The sequence below is a fragment of the Prionailurus bengalensis genome, chromosome C1 (genome assembly GCF_016509475.1).
Source record: "Prionailurus bengalensis isolate Pbe53 chromosome C1, Fcat_Pben_1.1_paternal_pri, whole genome shotgun sequence".
NCBI lineage: Eukaryota > Metazoa > Chordata > Mammalia > Carnivora > Felidae > Prionailurus > Prionailurus bengalensis.
The window spans coordinates 158,534,410-158,552,846 of record NC_057345.1 but is presented as its reverse complement, the minus strand read 5'-3'; the positions used below and the strand labels follow the sequence as shown (position 1 = coordinate 158,552,846).

The 18,437-nt window shown below is 39.9% G+C and overlaps 1 protein-coding gene across 2 annotated transcripts in view; it reads right to left on the bottom strand.

Annotated features, from left to right (window-relative positions):
• Nucleotides 1-2,556: 2,556 nt before the first annotated feature.
• The window catches only part of CERS6 (ceramide synthase 6), a 325,266-nt gene continuing 309,385 nt past the window's right edge, over nt 2,557-18,437 (bottom strand). Inside the window, exons 9-11 of one of the 2 annotated variants that reach the window (XM_043576956.1) lie at nt 11,641-11,797; nt 11,075-11,098; nt 2,557-8,181 (exon numbers count right to left, since the gene is read on the bottom strand). In XM_043576956.1, coding sequence (XP_043432891.1) covers nt 8,029-8,181; nt 11,075-11,098; nt 11,641-11,797 — 334 coding nt within the window. In that variant the 3' untranslated portion in view covers nt 2,557-8,028. The remainder of the gene's footprint in view (nt 8,182-11,074; nt 11,099-11,640; nt 11,798-18,437) is intronic. The other variant, XM_043576957.1, reaches the window with a different exon arrangement.

Sequence of the window (18,437 nt, the reverse complement as noted above, 5' to 3'; positions counted from 1 at the left end):
CCTCCCCACCACATCTCTGCTCTACAAGGTGAGGGACTGACCTCTACCACCTACATCTCCTGGAGCTCCTGCTGGCGGCTTTCTGGCTGAGTTCAGCCAATGGGTGGTATGAGAAAGCAGGAAGAGAGAGATGTCAGGGTCTTTGCTCCCCAGCTGGGTTTACAGCCCACAGGCCGGGCAGCTTGTCCTCCATGACGCGCCCTGTCACTGGCGTCTGGTTACAGCCCTGGGAGGTAACAGCTCCCCGGGCTTGCTGGCCTCTGGGTGCTTCTGAGCTCATCCATTCCTCAGTGTCCTTTTATTGAAGTTTCTCCAACGGAATCATCTGACAGTGACTTTCTGTTTCCCGCCTCGAGTCTGATACAGGCTTTATGTAATTTTTTACCTTTAATGTTTAGGAATGATAGAGCTTTTTTAAAAAGTTTCTTAAAGTTTATTTATTTTGAGAATACAAGCTTGAGCTGGGGAGGGGTAGAGAGAAGGGAAGGGAAAGAATCCCAAGCAGGCTCCTCATCGTCAGAGGGAGCCTCCTGTGGGGCTCGAACTCACGAACTGGAAGATGGTGACCTGAGCCAAGATGCTTAACTGACTGAGCCACCCAGGCGCCCCCAGAACGACAGGACTTTTGCTTCCTCATCTACAGCAGCTTTGGAGATAATCAAGGTTGTGGCACTCAGGCTCCGGTCTCTGTGGTCAATGGTTCTGAGGGATCACCCCACATCCTGGTAGATTCCATTGTACCACCACCCCCTTGCTTGATTGTCATGTCCTCCGTCACTGTTGTTCGCACTGCCACCGCTGCTTCTGGTGAAGCCAGTGCAGGCTCAGTGGAAACAGAATTAGGGGGCAGAAATAACAAGTGCCCAGGGTGGAAGTGGTCGGCCCAGCAGCAAGGGTTCTAGAGAGGCTGAGCTGCATTGTGGCTATGTGGGAGGGATGCTTATAGTTAGATCCTGCTCTACTTAGAGAACTGGAAGAGTCCACGGCTTCCAGAGTGGTATATCTGCTTATAGCCTATCTTTCTGTGCCTCAGATTGTTGTTGGAGGTGGTTTTAATATTTGTAAGATTTTTGATAGGGTGTCTGCTTTATTTTTCATAATACTGGTGGTGGTGGTGGTGGGGGTGTATCTGGTTGAATGTCAGTGCTATTTTTATGGCTCTTGAGATATTAGATGACATAAGCTTATAGCAGAAGAGCAGCTGGGGAGACAGTTACATAGGGGAAGACTGAGAAAGAGGGAGAGAAGCCCTAACAAAGTAGGGCGTGGACCCTGAGAAGGTATCAGTCAAGCTCCTATGAGGTGTTCACACACGGGCAGGGACAGTTTTGCGTGTGTTGTACTTTGGACTGTTATGTTCTAAGTGCTTCTTTTTATAATTTGGAAAAATCAGTGCAGTCTGATATATTTGAACTGTTACCTCTATGAATACCATTTAATATTTTTTCCAGAATGAATCACTACATAAAATCTAACATTGAAGTTTTTAGATCTTAATTTTTTTTTTCTGAAACAGAGGGAGAGGGTGCAAATGAGTGAGGGGCAGAGAGAGAGAATCTCAGGAGGGGCAGAGGGGGAGAGAGACTGAGAGAGAGAGAGGGAGAGAGAGAGAGAGAAGGGAGGCTCACCCGGACCAGGACTTGTGTTCACCTGAAGTGGAGCTTGTTTTCACCTGAAACGGGGCTTGTGCTCACCCGATGTGGGACTCAAATTCACAAACTATGAGATCGTGACCTGAGCCAAAGTCAGATGCTTAATGACTGAGCCACCCCAGCGCCTCTATATCTTAATTTCCAACATACAAATGTTTCAGTTATGTTAAATTGATATTTGTTAAGTGGAGCACAAGGTGTCAGATGGTGAACCGAAGTTCAACAACAGACCACAAAAGAAATTGAAACAGGTTTATTATTCACAGGTCATGGGGGGAGGTGCACAGCGTGCCTCGAGAGGCCACATAGGTTGGTGAAGGCAGGGTGAAGACAGAGGCAAGACCTGGGGCACACACCTTTACTAGTGTCCGTGAGTAGAGTGCTTTGGACTTCCGAGGCTAAGGCTGGATGGGTCAATTCAAAAAAGCGGGGTTTTGGTAAACCCCATGGTGGTCTTAGCTAAGGGGCACAGAAGACATCCAGGTACTGGCAGGCAGAGGAGACTATGATCACAAGAGCTGCTGGGGGAGTCATATCAGGGACCTACATTTGCTGGTGACTCGGGCTGCTTTCCAGGACAGGCACCTGCACTGTGTCAGTTAATGGTCCCTGCAGGCCACCTGGCAAACAAAATGGACGCTCGGGCAGCAATACTATGGAGTAGCTTAGCCAAATTCTTGACAAAATAACATATATCTAACAAATAATACCGCTTTTTCAGTAATCATTATGATTACTGGGATTATGTAACTGGAATTATGAATCCCATTATGAAACTGGGATTTAAGGAAAGTTTGCAGGAAACTGGCAGGATGGTGTGTGCCCTGCAATAAATCTTGTCCAGGAAGATGTGACATATTACCAACGCAGGCTGGGTAGCACTTACAGAAAAAGGCATTCACACTTTACTCTTAATACTTATCTTTATTATGAAAGTGTTTCCAAAGTAAAATGATCCTCATAATAATGATTGCTTCCAGAGATCAGGAATGAATAGTTATATTTTCATATAAAAATCAGCGAAACACAACAATACATAAAATAATTCTAATTGGCTAACAGTACATCATTCCATTTCTGACAGAGATGCCCAAGCACTGAATTGTCTTAAGAAAACAAGTAAGGTATTATCACCTACCCTATTTCTCACTGCAAATTAAAAACAATCAAATCCCAAAACTAACCCTCTCCCCCTTGCTTGACAAGAAATGGCTACGGAGGTAACTGATTCTGTGGGCAAATCGAGAGCTGATGAGAATCACAGGTTTAGAGGCTTTATGAAACTTTTGGAAATCACACTTGGAGGGTGTATTCCATCTTTAAATTAATGAATCTCTAAGTTAAAGTCCCAGAACTGCCACATAACTGTTCCTATTACAGAGCTAATTTATCTTTGGCAAGTAATCTTTAAAAGCCTCTAATTTTTTAAGGGCAGTTTTACAATGACAGTTTAAAAAATTACTGTAGGTCCAAAAGAAAAAAAATTACCTCTATAAAATCTAATTTTTCACTTAGCACGGAGACCATACCAACAGCTGCTGTCTTGATTTCCAGGCCATGTGACACATAGCAAAAGAGGAAACCAAGCTTTCATGGACCTGTGTTAAGGAAAACAGGCTCACGTGGGCACAACAGTTTTTAATAAAAATGGAATCAGGCAGAGAAAGAAGTGTGGTTATCAACTGACCCAAAGGCTACTGGAAAATGGATAGCCGGTAAGTGACAATATTTTGGCTTCCTTTTATCAAGAGTTCCAGGAGTCTGAAAGGAATGTGGGTGGATGAGATGAGCAAGACAGATCTTGGGCTAACAGTTCCCTCCCATCAGTTCCTGGCCATCTTGAGAATGTTTAGTCTTGTGGAGACACCATAAGATATGCCATCTGGTTGCCGAGACTTTTATTTCTTTGATCTGATGGGTCTTAGCTTGTGGCCATTTGGTAAGGCATTCCTTTCAAAGGCTTCAGGTTGAACTTAAGTTGGAAATACCTGGAAAAGACTAAGGTTCTCCTTTGGGTGTCTGCAGATCTTACAAACTGTTACTTAGGATGTTTTATCTTCTCTAATAAAAGCAGCATCAGGTATGCTCCCTCTGAATAGACAACAGCATAGAGTGGACAAATGGACAGGCCTAGGGCTTGTCTACTAAGCGCCCCCTAGAGGAGGGGGGCCATACACACAAAGGCAAACCACAGGGTCCTTTGCTGGCCTGTTGCTATAAAGAACTACCAGGTGGCCATAGAGAACCAGTACTAACTACTACCTGCTGCATTCGGCATGACTTCAAGAACTGTTTATAATTACTGAGGGTATTCCTTTCGGGAACAGCATGCTAGGCAGCAAGTGCAATGAATGGAGCTAACTGCCTTTCCTCTTTCCATACAAGTTACTTAACACCTGAAAGTGCCCTGTCATCACTTTCTCATCAGGCTGACTTTGATGTCATTTGTTTTTTTCTTGCTTGAATGTTATAAACATTTCAGGGATACGGATATTTATCTACAAAGCAGGAATCAGCCAAAGACAAAGAAAAAAGAAGTATGCTAATTAGTATCTTAAGACTTCAAATATCACATGAAATGTAAACATTTAACCTTTTGTTTCTAAAGGACTTCTTGAAGCCTCTCTGGACACAACGACATCATCACAGACACAAATAAACAGAATCTTTTAACACCTCTGGAATTATTCTGTACACTTCAAATTAAGGAAAAATACTCAAATATTCAGGCAACTTTGGCATTAACATTTCTAAGAAAGGGGAAAAAAGAACTATCGATGCAAAATCATGAAGAGAATGGGAACAATCATTGGTGTCCATAAAGTTCTCTCTGAAGAGCTTTTTTGCAAAGACTCAGGTGAACTGAACGGAAATCTCATTTTTTACTTCAGCCCAAATAGCAATGAGGTTGAAATAAATAGAGTGGGAGATCCAGACCCTTTCTGCCCAAGGTGAAAGCATTCAGTTTGCTCAAATCCAACCTCTATCAAATACTCAGAATGGAAAGTTGGCAACAGAACTGAACATTTTGAGGTTCACCTACCAGTTTGGCTAAATGTGGTCAGACTTTATCTCACGGAAGAGTTATTTCTGTGACCCAACTGCTTGCTTTCTTTGGGGATCCTACCTTTCTTCCTAGTTCATTTTTGTCAGATACCTGTTTCATTATTGGATGGTACCTCAGGATACCATCTGTCTAGCAGCCTGGCAGGGACTGGATGTTAATAAAACCCTGGGGTGAAGCAGCAACCATACGCATTTTTTTTACCAACATTCAGCTTAATAATCCATAACACTGACACTTACTCCTCTATTCTCAACATCTGTACCACTGAATTTGGAAATGCGAACTATATTTGGCTTATACTCTGACCTTAGGCCCTCTGTGATCCTAGCTCTGAGGCAAGAGGCCAAAGGGATCCTACCACTCTCAGCTGGGTGAGGAGTATGAACAGGAAGTTGAGAGGGAGGTGGGAAGTTTTTATTGTACACGATGGATAGTTTTTATGAAAAAAAAATATGGGTAAGGATGAGTCTGTGATATTTTGGTTTTATCATGTTTTTGGAGAAATATACATGTACATACATGGATCACACATTTTCATATCATTTATTGACTCAAGGCCAAATTCTACTCAATTTTCTACTTTTTTCCCCACTAAGAGATCTAGAAAAGCTATAGCATTAGAGAATAAAATATTACTTTTTCTAGACTCCTTCCCACATACACCTTGGTACCCTGGGAAGGTTTGAATATGACCAGGAGGAAGGAGATCTCAGCACAGGCTAAGTTAATTAATGGGAAACAACACTCTCAGTAACCTACAGTTGAATTTACAAAATACACTTCCAAAGCTATGGCCTGGCATAAGTAGAAGATAAGATAGCTCACATATTTTTCTCTCTCAGTCTTATCATGCTACCATGGGGGAGGAGTAGACAGAAATGTATTATTTTTCATCTTAACAGGCCTACAAACACCAACTTTGATTAGTCAAAAAGAACTCTTTGCCCTAAAAGGCAAAATCAAATAAAAATCTATAGATATATAGGGGACTGTGTTAAGTTAACGTCACTGGTCACTGAGGCTCTGAGTATTCTCAGTCCTCCTTCTCAGTGACTTTTGGGAGAAACAAAAGTTTGCTTAGATTTGCCTTTGCTAAGGACTAACTCAATTTACTTCATTTCATGCAACTCTTCTAAACCATTAATTTACAAGCCAATCTTTTCAAATTATTCTTCTGTGGTGGGGTGTCAGATGATCCAAATTTGAACACATTGTGGTTCTCTGGTTTATTTCCCCCATTGAGAGGACTTGCTCCAGACACTAAAGCAAGGTACAACTCACTCTTCTTTTCCATATTCTAGTTGGTAAAAAAGGAAACTTTCACCTCAAAAATTTTCAGCTATACAACATGCTTGCTGTTCCATTTGATATATCTGCATTTTATCAATGCAGACGTTGAGATGTTGAGATGTTGAGATGTCAGATGTTCAGATGACTAACAAGTACTATTGATGTTTTATGATTGGTCTCAAACCATCCACAACTTACACTCCTAGACATATTCTTGTTTTGTTGAATAAAATAATAAAGCTTTACAAGAAGAATTAGTTGCATTGTTTTATCAACAGACATATGTCTAAGGCTCTTTAATTATTACTGTGGACCTTATCAGAAACATACTATTTCGTATATAGGTAGGGAAAGATTTAATATTACAGTGTGAGGTTTTAGTTTGGGAGTATTAACTATTAACTCACAGGTTGCGAACTGTGGGCACAAAGATTCATCTCAATTTTTTTCAAAAATTAGAATCGAATGTGTATGGCTGGAAGCAGGATGTGCACTCCCTAGTATTTCTGCTGTTGTCTTTACTATCCTTTGACTCACATTTATATTATTGCACTGTGGTTCTGGACTCTTGTTTTGTTCATGAAGTAAGTGTTTGTAATACCTTTTTATTCCCTCTTACTTAGAAGTGGAAGAAAACAGATAAAGTCTTTGGTTTATGTGTATGGTTTTCTTACTTATACATAAATAACACTGCCATGTAGGAGACTAGAGCAACTTACTTTTCAACAATCTTTCTCACTGCTGATACTGCTGTAGTCCAGTAGAATTTTTATTATTTTTTTCTGGAAATAGCTCTATTTGAATAAAAATTCTTGGAAACTGAACAAATCTTCAAGGAAGCTAACCAAAGGGCCCCAAGTGCAACACTGCTCAGTTTCTAGTAACAGGAGAGTCACTGCAGGTCATGTTTAAGGAGAAAAGACAAAGAGTAAAATCTTCCTTCTCCCACTGGTTTTACGTTACTCAGAAAAATAGAAACATCAAAATCAAATACTAGATAGGACACTTCCTCGAATGCTGGTTGCAATAAAGTGCTTTGCACCAGAGGTGACCTTTGCCAACTGTTCGAAGTCTCCTTTGCTGTCCCAAAATATGCTTAGCTTCTTTTTTTCATGACATGACAGAAGACTGTGGTAATTATAGGGGTAGTGCTGAAATCTGGTTGAAATCAGCTGTTCTCTTTCTGCTATTCTCAGATCAAGGGACAAATTCCCAATAGTAAGAATGACTTCATTGTTTGTAACTATGACCTTAAGCAAATGTCTTCCTTCAGAGCCAAAGCACTGACATCATAATAGAGAATTAAAAAAAAGGTCTCTGTAACCTACAAGGTTTATCTCCAATTAGCTATCATACTCACTAAAGAAATCTTGGCTGTGTGCACAAGACATTATGTCTGTTTCAAACCATACTTTTAAATTTGAACTGCTAATTGACCACAAAGAGTGACAATTAAAAAGCCTAGCTCATCCTGATTAAACTTTACACTGGGAAAATGGTCACTGAGACTATATAGGCAGTTTCAAAACAGGCACTGTAATACAAAGAAAGCAAACCTATTTGGAGTGGTACGAGAATCTTGCACTGGGTTTTGCTTGCTCTAAGTGACAAATTAAGCTGATGCTCCTAGCAAACTGAGTCATAGCAATAGAAAGGGGTAGAAGCAGATGGAGCATCTCCCTCACTGTCATGAACCCAGAGAGTAAAAGGAGCGAGGAAACCCTCTTTTGTCCACAGATTTACAAACAAATACGAAATATAAATAATATTCTAAGACAGTACAAATGCAAATACTGTTCCCTTGTGTCAATTACATACAGCATGCCTACATATAGAGAATGGTAATTCTTCTTCATTCACAGACAGGACATATGGCAGTGCACTATTCAAAATGCTTTGAGATAATCCTAATTTTTGTTTCTGGTGCTGAGATATAATGAAAGGAACTACATTTGCAACTTATTAAATGCTTCCAGGAACAAATAGTTCACTTTGTTCGGGACTTGTAGTTTTGAGTAATTAATCATCCACGGAGCAAGACCCAGTCAGGAGATACCCATTGGTACCACTGGTCCCATTGGTGGTGGTTGCAGTGTGGGGGTTCTTTCCTGGAGGTTCTGAATCTTCCTCATCTGAGCTAGACTCAATATCACTTCGATCATCCTTGGACACCTGTGGAATACAAGAAGATGAATGCACCCAGCTCCTAAGGAATCATTAAAGTATGGCATGCTCAGAAGTACATGTAATTGTACGTGAAGGGAAACATCCAAATGTTAAAAGTCAAAAAGGATAGGAATATTGCCTATTATATTCCATTATAGTAAGTTCTCCTTCACTGGAGATATATAATTTGGGTGACAAAGTCAATTATCAAGGAATGTAGGTAGATTTGGGCATCATAGGGGGCTGGGCTAGACATACTGACTTTAAGGTACCTTTGGACAATGAGAATGTACCAGACCATGAAACCCACTCTTACTGGCAAAGTACCACACTATGCTGTTGGAACGGCATTATAGGAATTTGGTACAAATGGATCAATTTACTCTCTGATGATCACATTCTCCATGAAAATCCCGTAAAGGATTAGCCACACTAATTGTGATATTCACTAGCTTAGATCATTTAAAAAGTCATTCTTATTTGGCTTTGTAATGCATTATTTTATGATTTAATTTGTTTTCCTATTCTATCTGCTAAAATTAAGTAGAAATTTTGTGTTATGTACTATGTAACAACTAATGGCAATAGGAGGCATTTTGGGAACCTGCTGGGTGAGGTCTAGTTTAAAATATTTCCCAAAGATTGGGGTGCCTGGGTGGCTCAGTCGGTTAAGTGTCCGACTTCGGCTCAGGTCATGATCTCACAACTGGTGGGTTTGAGCCCTGCGTCGGGCTCTGTGCTGACAGCTCAGAGCCTGGAGCCTGTTTCAGATTCTGTGTCTCCCTCTCTCTCTCTGCCCCTCCCCTGCTCACGCTCTGTCTCTGTCTCAAAAATAAATAAACATTTTTTTTTAAGTTTATTCATTTATTGGGGCGCCTGGGTGGCTCAGTCAGTTGAGCGTCTGCCTTCAGCTCAGCCATGATCTCGCAGTTTGTGGGTTTGAGCCCCACGTCGTGCTGACAGCTCAGAGCCTGAAGCCTGCCTCGGATTGTGTCTCCCTCTCTCTCTTCCCCTCCCCCACTCATACTCTGTCTCTCACAAATAAATAAACATTAAAAAAATTAATAAAATAAAATAAAGTAAAATACAATATTTTCCAAAGAAAATCTATTGATAATTATTCCAAGGTTCTTCAATCCTCCACCCAGTCTCATTATGTAAGGAGGATCACAAACTTAGGCACCAGCATATAACTCTATGCATTACCATAAAGGACAAAATAAAGTCACAGTCTAACAAAAAAAAAAGTCATTTAGGGAGGGTTTAAGAAAATCCTCAACTGCTTTTAAAATTAACATGTTTGAACCTCTTACTCTGTCTAAATTATGGTAAACATTTTTACCCAACAGGCCTTAAGCCATCTGAGTAACTGAGCACTGTTCATTTATTTCCTAAGTGGGGTAGCAATAGGGACCTGGGGCCTGGCTTCATTGGGTTTCCCAAATTTAGTTGCCCGTGATTGTCGAAGAAGTGCATTGGCAGAGTTTCCTGGGAGGTATATCGGAATGAACTGAGGGCTTTTTCACATCACATCCTCTCTCTGCCACCACTGCCCCCAACTTGAGAAGCCACCATTGCTGCAGGACAACGTCATCTCTGTCAGGTGGGTGTGGACAGGACAGAGTGTGAACATGTATGCATGGCACCTGCTCCTTTCTAACCAGAAACAACTAAAATAAATATGGTAAAAATGAACTTCACTCCAATGCTCCTTGAGATGAGACTGAACTCAAAAGGACCACCATCAAGATTTAGATACAGAAAAACCAAAAGGACTGAATTATTTAGGATACTTTAACTTAAAAAAAAAACATGGGTCACAAAGATAGCATGATAGTAAAGCACCACTACATTTAGAAATCCATTAGTCATAAATTAAGCTGCTAAAGAGGAAAGAAAACTCCAGATTCAAAGTGATTAATTTACATTTGCATGCTTAGTAAGATTATTTTTAATTGCATTTGGAAAAAAAGTCTATATTTATGTTACCTTCAAGGAAATTAATAATTTAACATGTCTCAAGATAACCCACAGAAAAATACTGTCCATTACCCATGGCCATGAAGAATTCTTACTGTTCTGGGTGAAGAGCAATGGCAGTTAAGTTATTCTGAAGCCTGAGATCTGCCATAAAATTAATAATCATCTCTATGTAAGCCTGAGGAATAATTTGGAGAGAAGACAAGACGTCTGGTGGAAACAGCAATGCAATAAGGAGACAAGTAATGGAATCTACTGTGCCCTTGCATCTCCAATTACTGCTATACTGATAATATTGTGCACGTTGATGTAATTTGTATCCAAATGAGGAAAGGAGTGTGTTTTAACAGAAATACGTGCTCATTTTAAGGATGAAGAGGTCACAGAGAAAAAAAATGAACTTTTTGCCTCTCAATAGCTATTTGGTCCAAATATGTTGTATATATAAAAGCTGATGCTGAGAACTGCCTTCATAGTATATAACTAGATGCCTTGAGCTCCACAGAAGAGGCCAGGACCAAGTGGTCAGGGCAGAGCAGGCAAACAGCTGATGCTCGGACCTCCTTTCTGGAACACGTTGATCCTCGCCCAAACTTAGTTCTGTTTTTCCTACTTCACTTTGGTCTATTTCTCTCTTTTTTTTTTTTAGCAAACATGTTAAACACCAGTGAAAAAATTCCTCTCCTCCTGCTGGATCGTGCAAAATTTAGCAGGATACAAGTTCACGCAAAGGGCACTCACTGAGCTGTTCCTGGTATCCTTTGCACCTGGTGGGAGCCACATCTCAGTTAAAGCCTCTGGTCAGTGCCAACAGATTAGCCAGAACAATATGCATGGGAACAAAAGCATCTGCGTGCCCCTCCAACAGGCAAGAGTGGCACCCAGAACAAGGACAGAGAGAGAGGTCTGAGGAACTTACATGTAAAGGGTTCCACTTCCCAGCCTTCCAGGGTGGCAAAAGGAAGAGAACAAACAATGAAAGTAAGAAAATGTCACAGAGAACATTCTGGAAAAGCCACTGCTCTCAAGAAACTTTATTTGAATCAGCCTCATGAGTCTATATTTAAACAAAGAGATTTAGCTGAGTTTTATTGGAAGAATCACAAATGGGCATGCTGCATCAAGCAATCCTTTTCATAAAAGGAAAGAAATTATTAAATTTCTGTTTGGTAGAAGTTTAATCAGAGAAGGACCATGGGAGACAGAGGCAGTGAAAGAACACGACAAATAACATTATCATCATTAAATCTAGAATTATAAATACAGATCAGTGGGAATCGTCATCAAAGCGATACCACAAGTTAAAAAAAATTAACTGGACAGAAGAAAAGGAAAATTTGGTTTGTGTTTCTAGGAGGTTATGCTAAATCATGAAGAAAAAATACAAGTTTTGATGAATTTTGAAATAATAGTATTTCTGCTGATGAAGAAGAACCAAAAATATAATTTTCTGGGACATATTAGAAATAGCAAGTTTTATCTTACCTTGCCTTTTGAAATAGCTTTGCAAGCCATTTTTATGATCAAGTAAGACCAGAAGCAGTTCAAGCCTTGTACTAGCAACAGCAGTAGATTAAACACCCACCAGGAAGGGTAAGGTCCAACGATCTCCCAGCTTTCAAATAACGTGGTATTTAACACCCTAAGGAAAAAGAGAAAGTAATCACTGAACACAGCTTTCCACTTTGCTTTCAAAGGACCTTCAGTTAGTGCGCACCAACACAAAGCCAACAATATCCACTAACTAGTCCCACCCTGCAAGGATGGTCTGAAATGTGACCAGGTACTTGGAAGAGTCCTTGCTGGAACTATTTCCCTGGTTTCTTCACACTCATTTTAATTCCAGCTGGACCAGTGAACTTCTTCTCCCCTTTCACTTCTGTTGTCATTTCCTCCATTAATTTCCATGACGTTTTGGGTTGTCATTCTCTCTCTTACTACTTGTTAAAAGGCCTGTTTTGTCTCCAAAGTTGCCTTTGGTCTTTAAGTGTGAGGAATACTATTTGATAACATTACATTGCAGGAACAAAGGTTAATTCCAGAAACACTAGTTAGGAAGTTTAAACTGTATGCCTAGCACAGTGGTGGTTAGAATATACTTACAGCCAGGCAAAAAGTATTTGAAGTAATTTGTTCTCTCTGTAATCTATCATCAAGACCAGGATGGAGCAGCCACCTGGGGTAGGTACATGAGGGCTGGTTTCAGTGCTTCACTCTTGTCCCTGCTGAGTCCTCTCCTATGACTTTAGAAGTTGATTCATACCTTCTGGACTCATATTATTGTCATAAAGAAACATGGTGCCCACAGAACTTCACAATCACTCTGACTTCCTTGCTTTCCTCCTAAGCTTACTGCAGGGCTTTGTCTGGAGATCTAAGGATGTTGACCAAACTCATCCAAGTGTATTTCCACCATCTGCCACTGCAGTGCTTTCTGGGACCCGAGGAGAAGCTAGGTGGACAATACTTATTGGCTAAGGGGTAGGGATGGAAAACTCATAAGACATAGGCTACTCCCACAAGAACAGAAGACAGATATATAGAAAATTTTAATTTTAACATAAGAAAGAGTATGATGAGTGCTTTGAGGGAGGTTAGGAAAACTACTTTGTTCATAAAAGGAAAGAAACTTAATTTGCACTTGGATAAGAAGAAAAAAAGGGGAATGGATAATAGACACAAACAGGTTTCCCATCCCTAATTTCAGCAACCCTCATTTATAGGCCAGAAGGAGATGCACAAAGTATGTTTCTGATCCTGTCACACTAGTGGTCTCTTGAGAACAATGTACAAAAATCAATAGTATGGAACTGAATTTTATAACTCATTATAAGTGTATTACTCTACAACATAGAATTCATTTTGGTGGAAAGGGACTAATATTAGAAAATCTGTTAATATAATGTATTACACATCCATGGGCCAAACTGGGACAAACCCAGTTATTTCAATAGCACTGAGAGACATTTGGTAATGTTCAATTCCCCACTGCTGATGTTTAAAAACTAGAGCTCAAAAGATTTCCTTAATATGATTTTAACCAGCTCAAGTCAGCTGTCATCATATTTAATTTTTTAACATTTTTATTTATTTTTGAGACAGAGAGAGACAGAGCATGAACGGGGGAGGGGCAGAGAGAGAGGGAGACACAGAATCTGAAGCAGGCTCCAGGGTCTGAGCCATCAGCCCAGAGCCCAACGCAGGGCTCAAACTCACAGACCGCGAGATCGTGACCTGAGCTGAAGTCGGATGCTTAACTGACTGAGCCACCCAGGCGCCCCGTGTCATCATATTTAATAACACCAGAGTTATTGCCTTTAAAATCAGAGACAAACCACAACGAGCCAGCATCACCATTATTATTTAACACAATTCTGAAAGTTCTGGCCATTGAGTATGGTGGTAGAATGTCTAAGACCTCATTTGAAGTACATAAACATCAAATCTCTATAACTATTTTAGAAATAACAAGCAAGAAAAATTTCTAATAATAGGAAACAGTTAAGAAATTAGTTTTCATTTTTATTCCAGAAATTATGAACTCACTCAAGTATTGAACATGTTTTAAGAGTTTCTTATGATAGAGAAAAATATGTAGTATCACCTCAACTTCATAAAATAAATATTGTTGACCTTTGAACAGCACAGGTTAGGGGCACCAACCCCTCATGCAGTCAAAACTCTGTGTGAAACTTTTGACTTCCCCCAACTTAACTACTAATAGCCTATTGTAGACTGTAAACCTTCCTGATAACATAAACAGTCAACACATATTTTGTTTGTTATATGTATTATATACTGTATTCTTACAATAAAGCTAGAGAAAAGTATTAAGAAAATCACAAGGAAAAGAAAATTCATTTACAGTACTATATTTATTGAAAAAATCTATGTGTAAGTGGACCCATGTAGTTCAAACCTGTGTTAAGGGTCACACAGACACACAGAAAAGCCAGAAAACTGTAATTCCTTGAAAGGAATTAAAGTCATTATAGACTTTCTTTGGTGAATTAAGGAATTTTGTATTTTCTTCCTTACATTCTTCTGTTTTCCAAATCCATTAAAAATAATTAGAAAAAAAAAACACATTATTTTTAAAAAGGAGCACATTAGGATAAGCCTACATTCCAGTCTTGTTCATTATCCCAAGAGGCAGCCATACCAGCGTGCCAGCCCGGGGACAACAGATCGAAGTAAGGTTCAGCCCCGTGGCAGTAAGGCAGGACCCACGCACCTTACACTTTTCTCTCTCCAGCACCTTGCAGAACACCTAGAAGTAACATGCTTTCTGGACATGTTGGTTGATTGTATGTGTGTTTAGTAATCAAATAAATAGGCATGCACAAGGCAGCTCTGGAAAAATAACAATTTTATTTCAGAACCAGCTCTGCTTTGTGACATATTATATGTTCTGACATTCAGAGGGAATCTAGTTTCATTTGAACAGAAAGAGGTCCTGTAGAAATAGCAACAATGATTGCATTATGCTATTCATTATAAATTAGCCTTTGCTGGATCATAGGTTGAGAGCCTTTTTCACCATTATGATTTGCTCGGCTTAATTTGAACAAGGTGTCATGCAGTCACTGGTGACATGGCATTCACATTAATTTCTGAAATGCTGCATCAGAATTCATAGGCTTTGCCATGACAATCAGTGGCACCTCTGAGATACTGCTCAAAAGTAATGGGATTTCTTTGAAAATTGACTTGGATGCCTGCAGAGACACTTGGGAAAATACACTCAGTGCACCCAGGGGATATATCTCTCAGTGAGAAGCTTGGTAAGAAAAACAATGTATTAGGAATTTAAACTGGGGAGAGAGATATTACACCACATGGACTCTGAAAAACAGCAAACCCAGGAAATTGGCATTGGTTTAGATACAGAATGTTTGATGAGGAAACTGTTCCTTTTTGGGCAAACTGTTGAAATGGTGATTACAGGATTTTATCCTTTCTTGGAGGTTAGGGTTAGGAGTATATACTTTAATGATACTATTGCAAATTTATGGTGATAAGCTCTGAACATGGGTTATCTCTAAGCACTCATAGAGAGAGGCTTCTGGGATGCTGGAAACGTTCCAGATCTTGATCCATATGGTGATTATGTGGATTATACATATGTAAGCTTCACAAATATAAAAACTTATCAAGCTATATACTGAACAGTTGGGCACTATACTGGGAATCATACCTCAGTAAAAGAAAATGGAGAAAGTACTTTGTGGACCAAATGCCATCAACCTCTGGTTTGCATAATTACTATCATACCAGTGTTCCCCTCCCCCCCCCCCCAATAATCTGGTTTCACCATATGGCTTCTAAGAAAATAGATTCTTTTTTCTTTCCCAAGCAATGGGCTACAGTGTCAAACCTACTGTTGCTGCTCTCTACTGCTGTAGAGAGTTTGGAGCCATTAAGGGACCAGAAAGGACCATTTTCCTTTTCATTAATGTTAGGCTCACTTAACCACTAGATGGCACATCACGCACATACAAAGCATGCTCAAATAGGTCTATTCTACCAGAACTGTCTGCCAAGGTGTGGCTCCCAGCACAAGAATCACTGGATCTTCAGGTTACACTCTAGAATCTTTCTAAGAATCTTGCTAAACAATGGGATGAGGAGGCTTCAGTTTACAGTTATTTCTTCCTGCATGATTCTTGATTCCTTGCAGGGCAAAGCTGAGCTCCAGGCAATTTTTGGTGACATGCGGATGCACCATCTTCTACCCCAACAGATAGTTTAGCCTTGATGAGTTATTTTAATGGATGTTTAATGAATCATAAGAATTTAATTTGACCATGACTTAAAATTACTTGTGCTCACACTTACCTTTTAGAGTCTTCATCTAAAATAATTATCACAGAAAGATTATACAGACTATCCTAGGTCATGGATACGGACATTCATGCACAAGTGGAAAGTTTACAATCTTTTTTTAAAAGCAAAAACACAGTAGTAAAATTTTACATGATATTTAAGGACTTATTCATATTCTAAGCATCAATGTGATTTCTGCTTTCCCTTCAGGCCTCAGAATTCTGGAAGTCTCATAATGTAGCACAGCACAAGTGTAGACGATCTTCACTGTTGTCTCATTTGGAACAAGTATAACCAGTGCTTCATTCCTTCATTCTTATGACTGCCAACTCAAAGTTTAAGTTCATTATCTTTAATACATAAAGTTAGATGAACAGTCTCACTTTTGGCTCTAATCTTGCTTTTAAAATGTTACAGTAGTTTAGAGGTAGGACCACATACAATGGTGACTGAGGTTTAAAGATGAGAGGCCCAGGTTCTCTTGTTGTGTGAATGAGTTACAAGTGGATGTTCATGATGAGCCCAAGCCCCTGACCACAGCAAGCAACCACAGACTATGCCTCACTCCTTCTCTCCACCCCTACCAAAGAGCTCCACCTGAGCCTTGGGTTGGGGATTTCTGGAATGATCTATATAAAAACCACAACAATAATTGGACCCATGTCTAATATCCAAAGAGAGCCAAGATTGCTTCTCTAGGAGAATCAGGGTCAAGGTCTCACTTTGAGTAGAGCTGCATAATACAAATGAGGGTAGATTAAAAAGTAAAATTTGCCTTACAGTCAAAATCAAGGTGTTCTTTACTTCAGAGCTTTTGAATGGTCTTGGCTTTGCTTTCCTAGGCAGATTTCAGTATATTTCATGATGTGTGGATCTCTGGCATATATTTTCATTTGAAACTACACAAAACATAAACGCAAAGTAGATGTGACCTAAAGACAGTCAATAATCTACTGGCATGTTCTGCTCATGTTAAAGTAGATGCTGACACAAAAGCACTTAAAACTTACTCTGAACAGAAATACTGGGTACTTAATACCTGAAAAAGAAGAGTCTGATAATTAATTCACTGTGATATGCAATGTTCTTTGTCCTGGTTCTCCTAAGGTAATAAAAGCTTGAGGCCTAAACAATTGGCCAACTGTTGCAGAGGCAAGGCTGCAAAAGGCTTAAAACCACGTGCGTAATTTTCTTTTAACATATAATCCACCCAGCACCTCAGATTTTTCCAAAATGCTATTGTTGGTCAGCAAGTTGTTTTGGAGGAAAGCTCTGAGTAGCTTCTAGCATGGGTACCAAATTATTTTGAAAAATAGATTCATGAAGTTTGTAGCAGACAGAGAAGTAATCTAACAGGAAGCTAAACTTGAACATGGATGGACCATCTCTGATTTAGCAGTGGACATACCTGTTCTGCCATTTTCCCATCTGAATAAGACTGTGGGATCAATTCATTTATTTTTATTTTTTGGTCCTAGCTTGACCAGACTTAGGAACTGGTCACTTATACTCTTGTAAGTGGTGACTTCCTGGCTGGGGCAGATGTTTTTCTTAAAATTAGTCACTGCCCTCTTGGTGCTCCATTGCTGTCTGTCTGCCTGAATTCCCAACCCCTCCACTCGTCCACTTGTCTATGTTACTGATCTGCCAACCCGCGTCCCTCTAGCCAAGGCCATGTCCTTGATACATTCTGATTCCAACATGCTTGTTTTCAACCCTCTGCCTAGCTCTGTGTTGCCCACATGCCCCTTAAGGCAGACTTCTGACTGGTTCTCTATAGCTAATTTTTATTGAGTAATTGCTGTGTGTTGAGCACTGTGCCAAACATGTTACACACATTGCTTCAATTAGTCCTTTCTACATCCCTGTGAGATCCCTGTATAGTAGTAATACTTATACTAGTCAGTATTTATTGAGCATTAACTATATGCTAGGAACTGGGCTCTGGCTTTACATAACTCATTTAATCCTATTTTTTTTTTTTTAAGTATCTGTTTTACAGATGAAGAAACTAAAACACAAGGAATGTAAATAAATTTTCCAAGGTCAGATCTAGTAGGTGGGGTCAGCTGGGATTTGAACCCACCTGTGTCTACTGGTCTGGGTCTTTAGGTCCCACTATTCCTACAGTCTTTATTCAGCAACTCCAGACCTTTCCTTAGTCCTTCACCCTTGGCCCCAGCACAAGGCCAACGACTGCCATGTTACAACAGAGAAAGTATACAAACACACCTGTGCTTTAACATTTGTGCTTCCTATGGCCTGTCATTCCCAGCCCTTTTTCCCTGGGATTTTTATCCCTTGGGTTCATTATCTGCTTCCAGGCCCCTCTTGATTAAATGACCCATTTGGGCTTATTTAACTGGTTTTCCCACTGTGGCCCACCCCATTCAAACCCTAAATCCTGACACAGAATGATCTCCATTACTGGACATCATATAATGCCTTTCACCAAT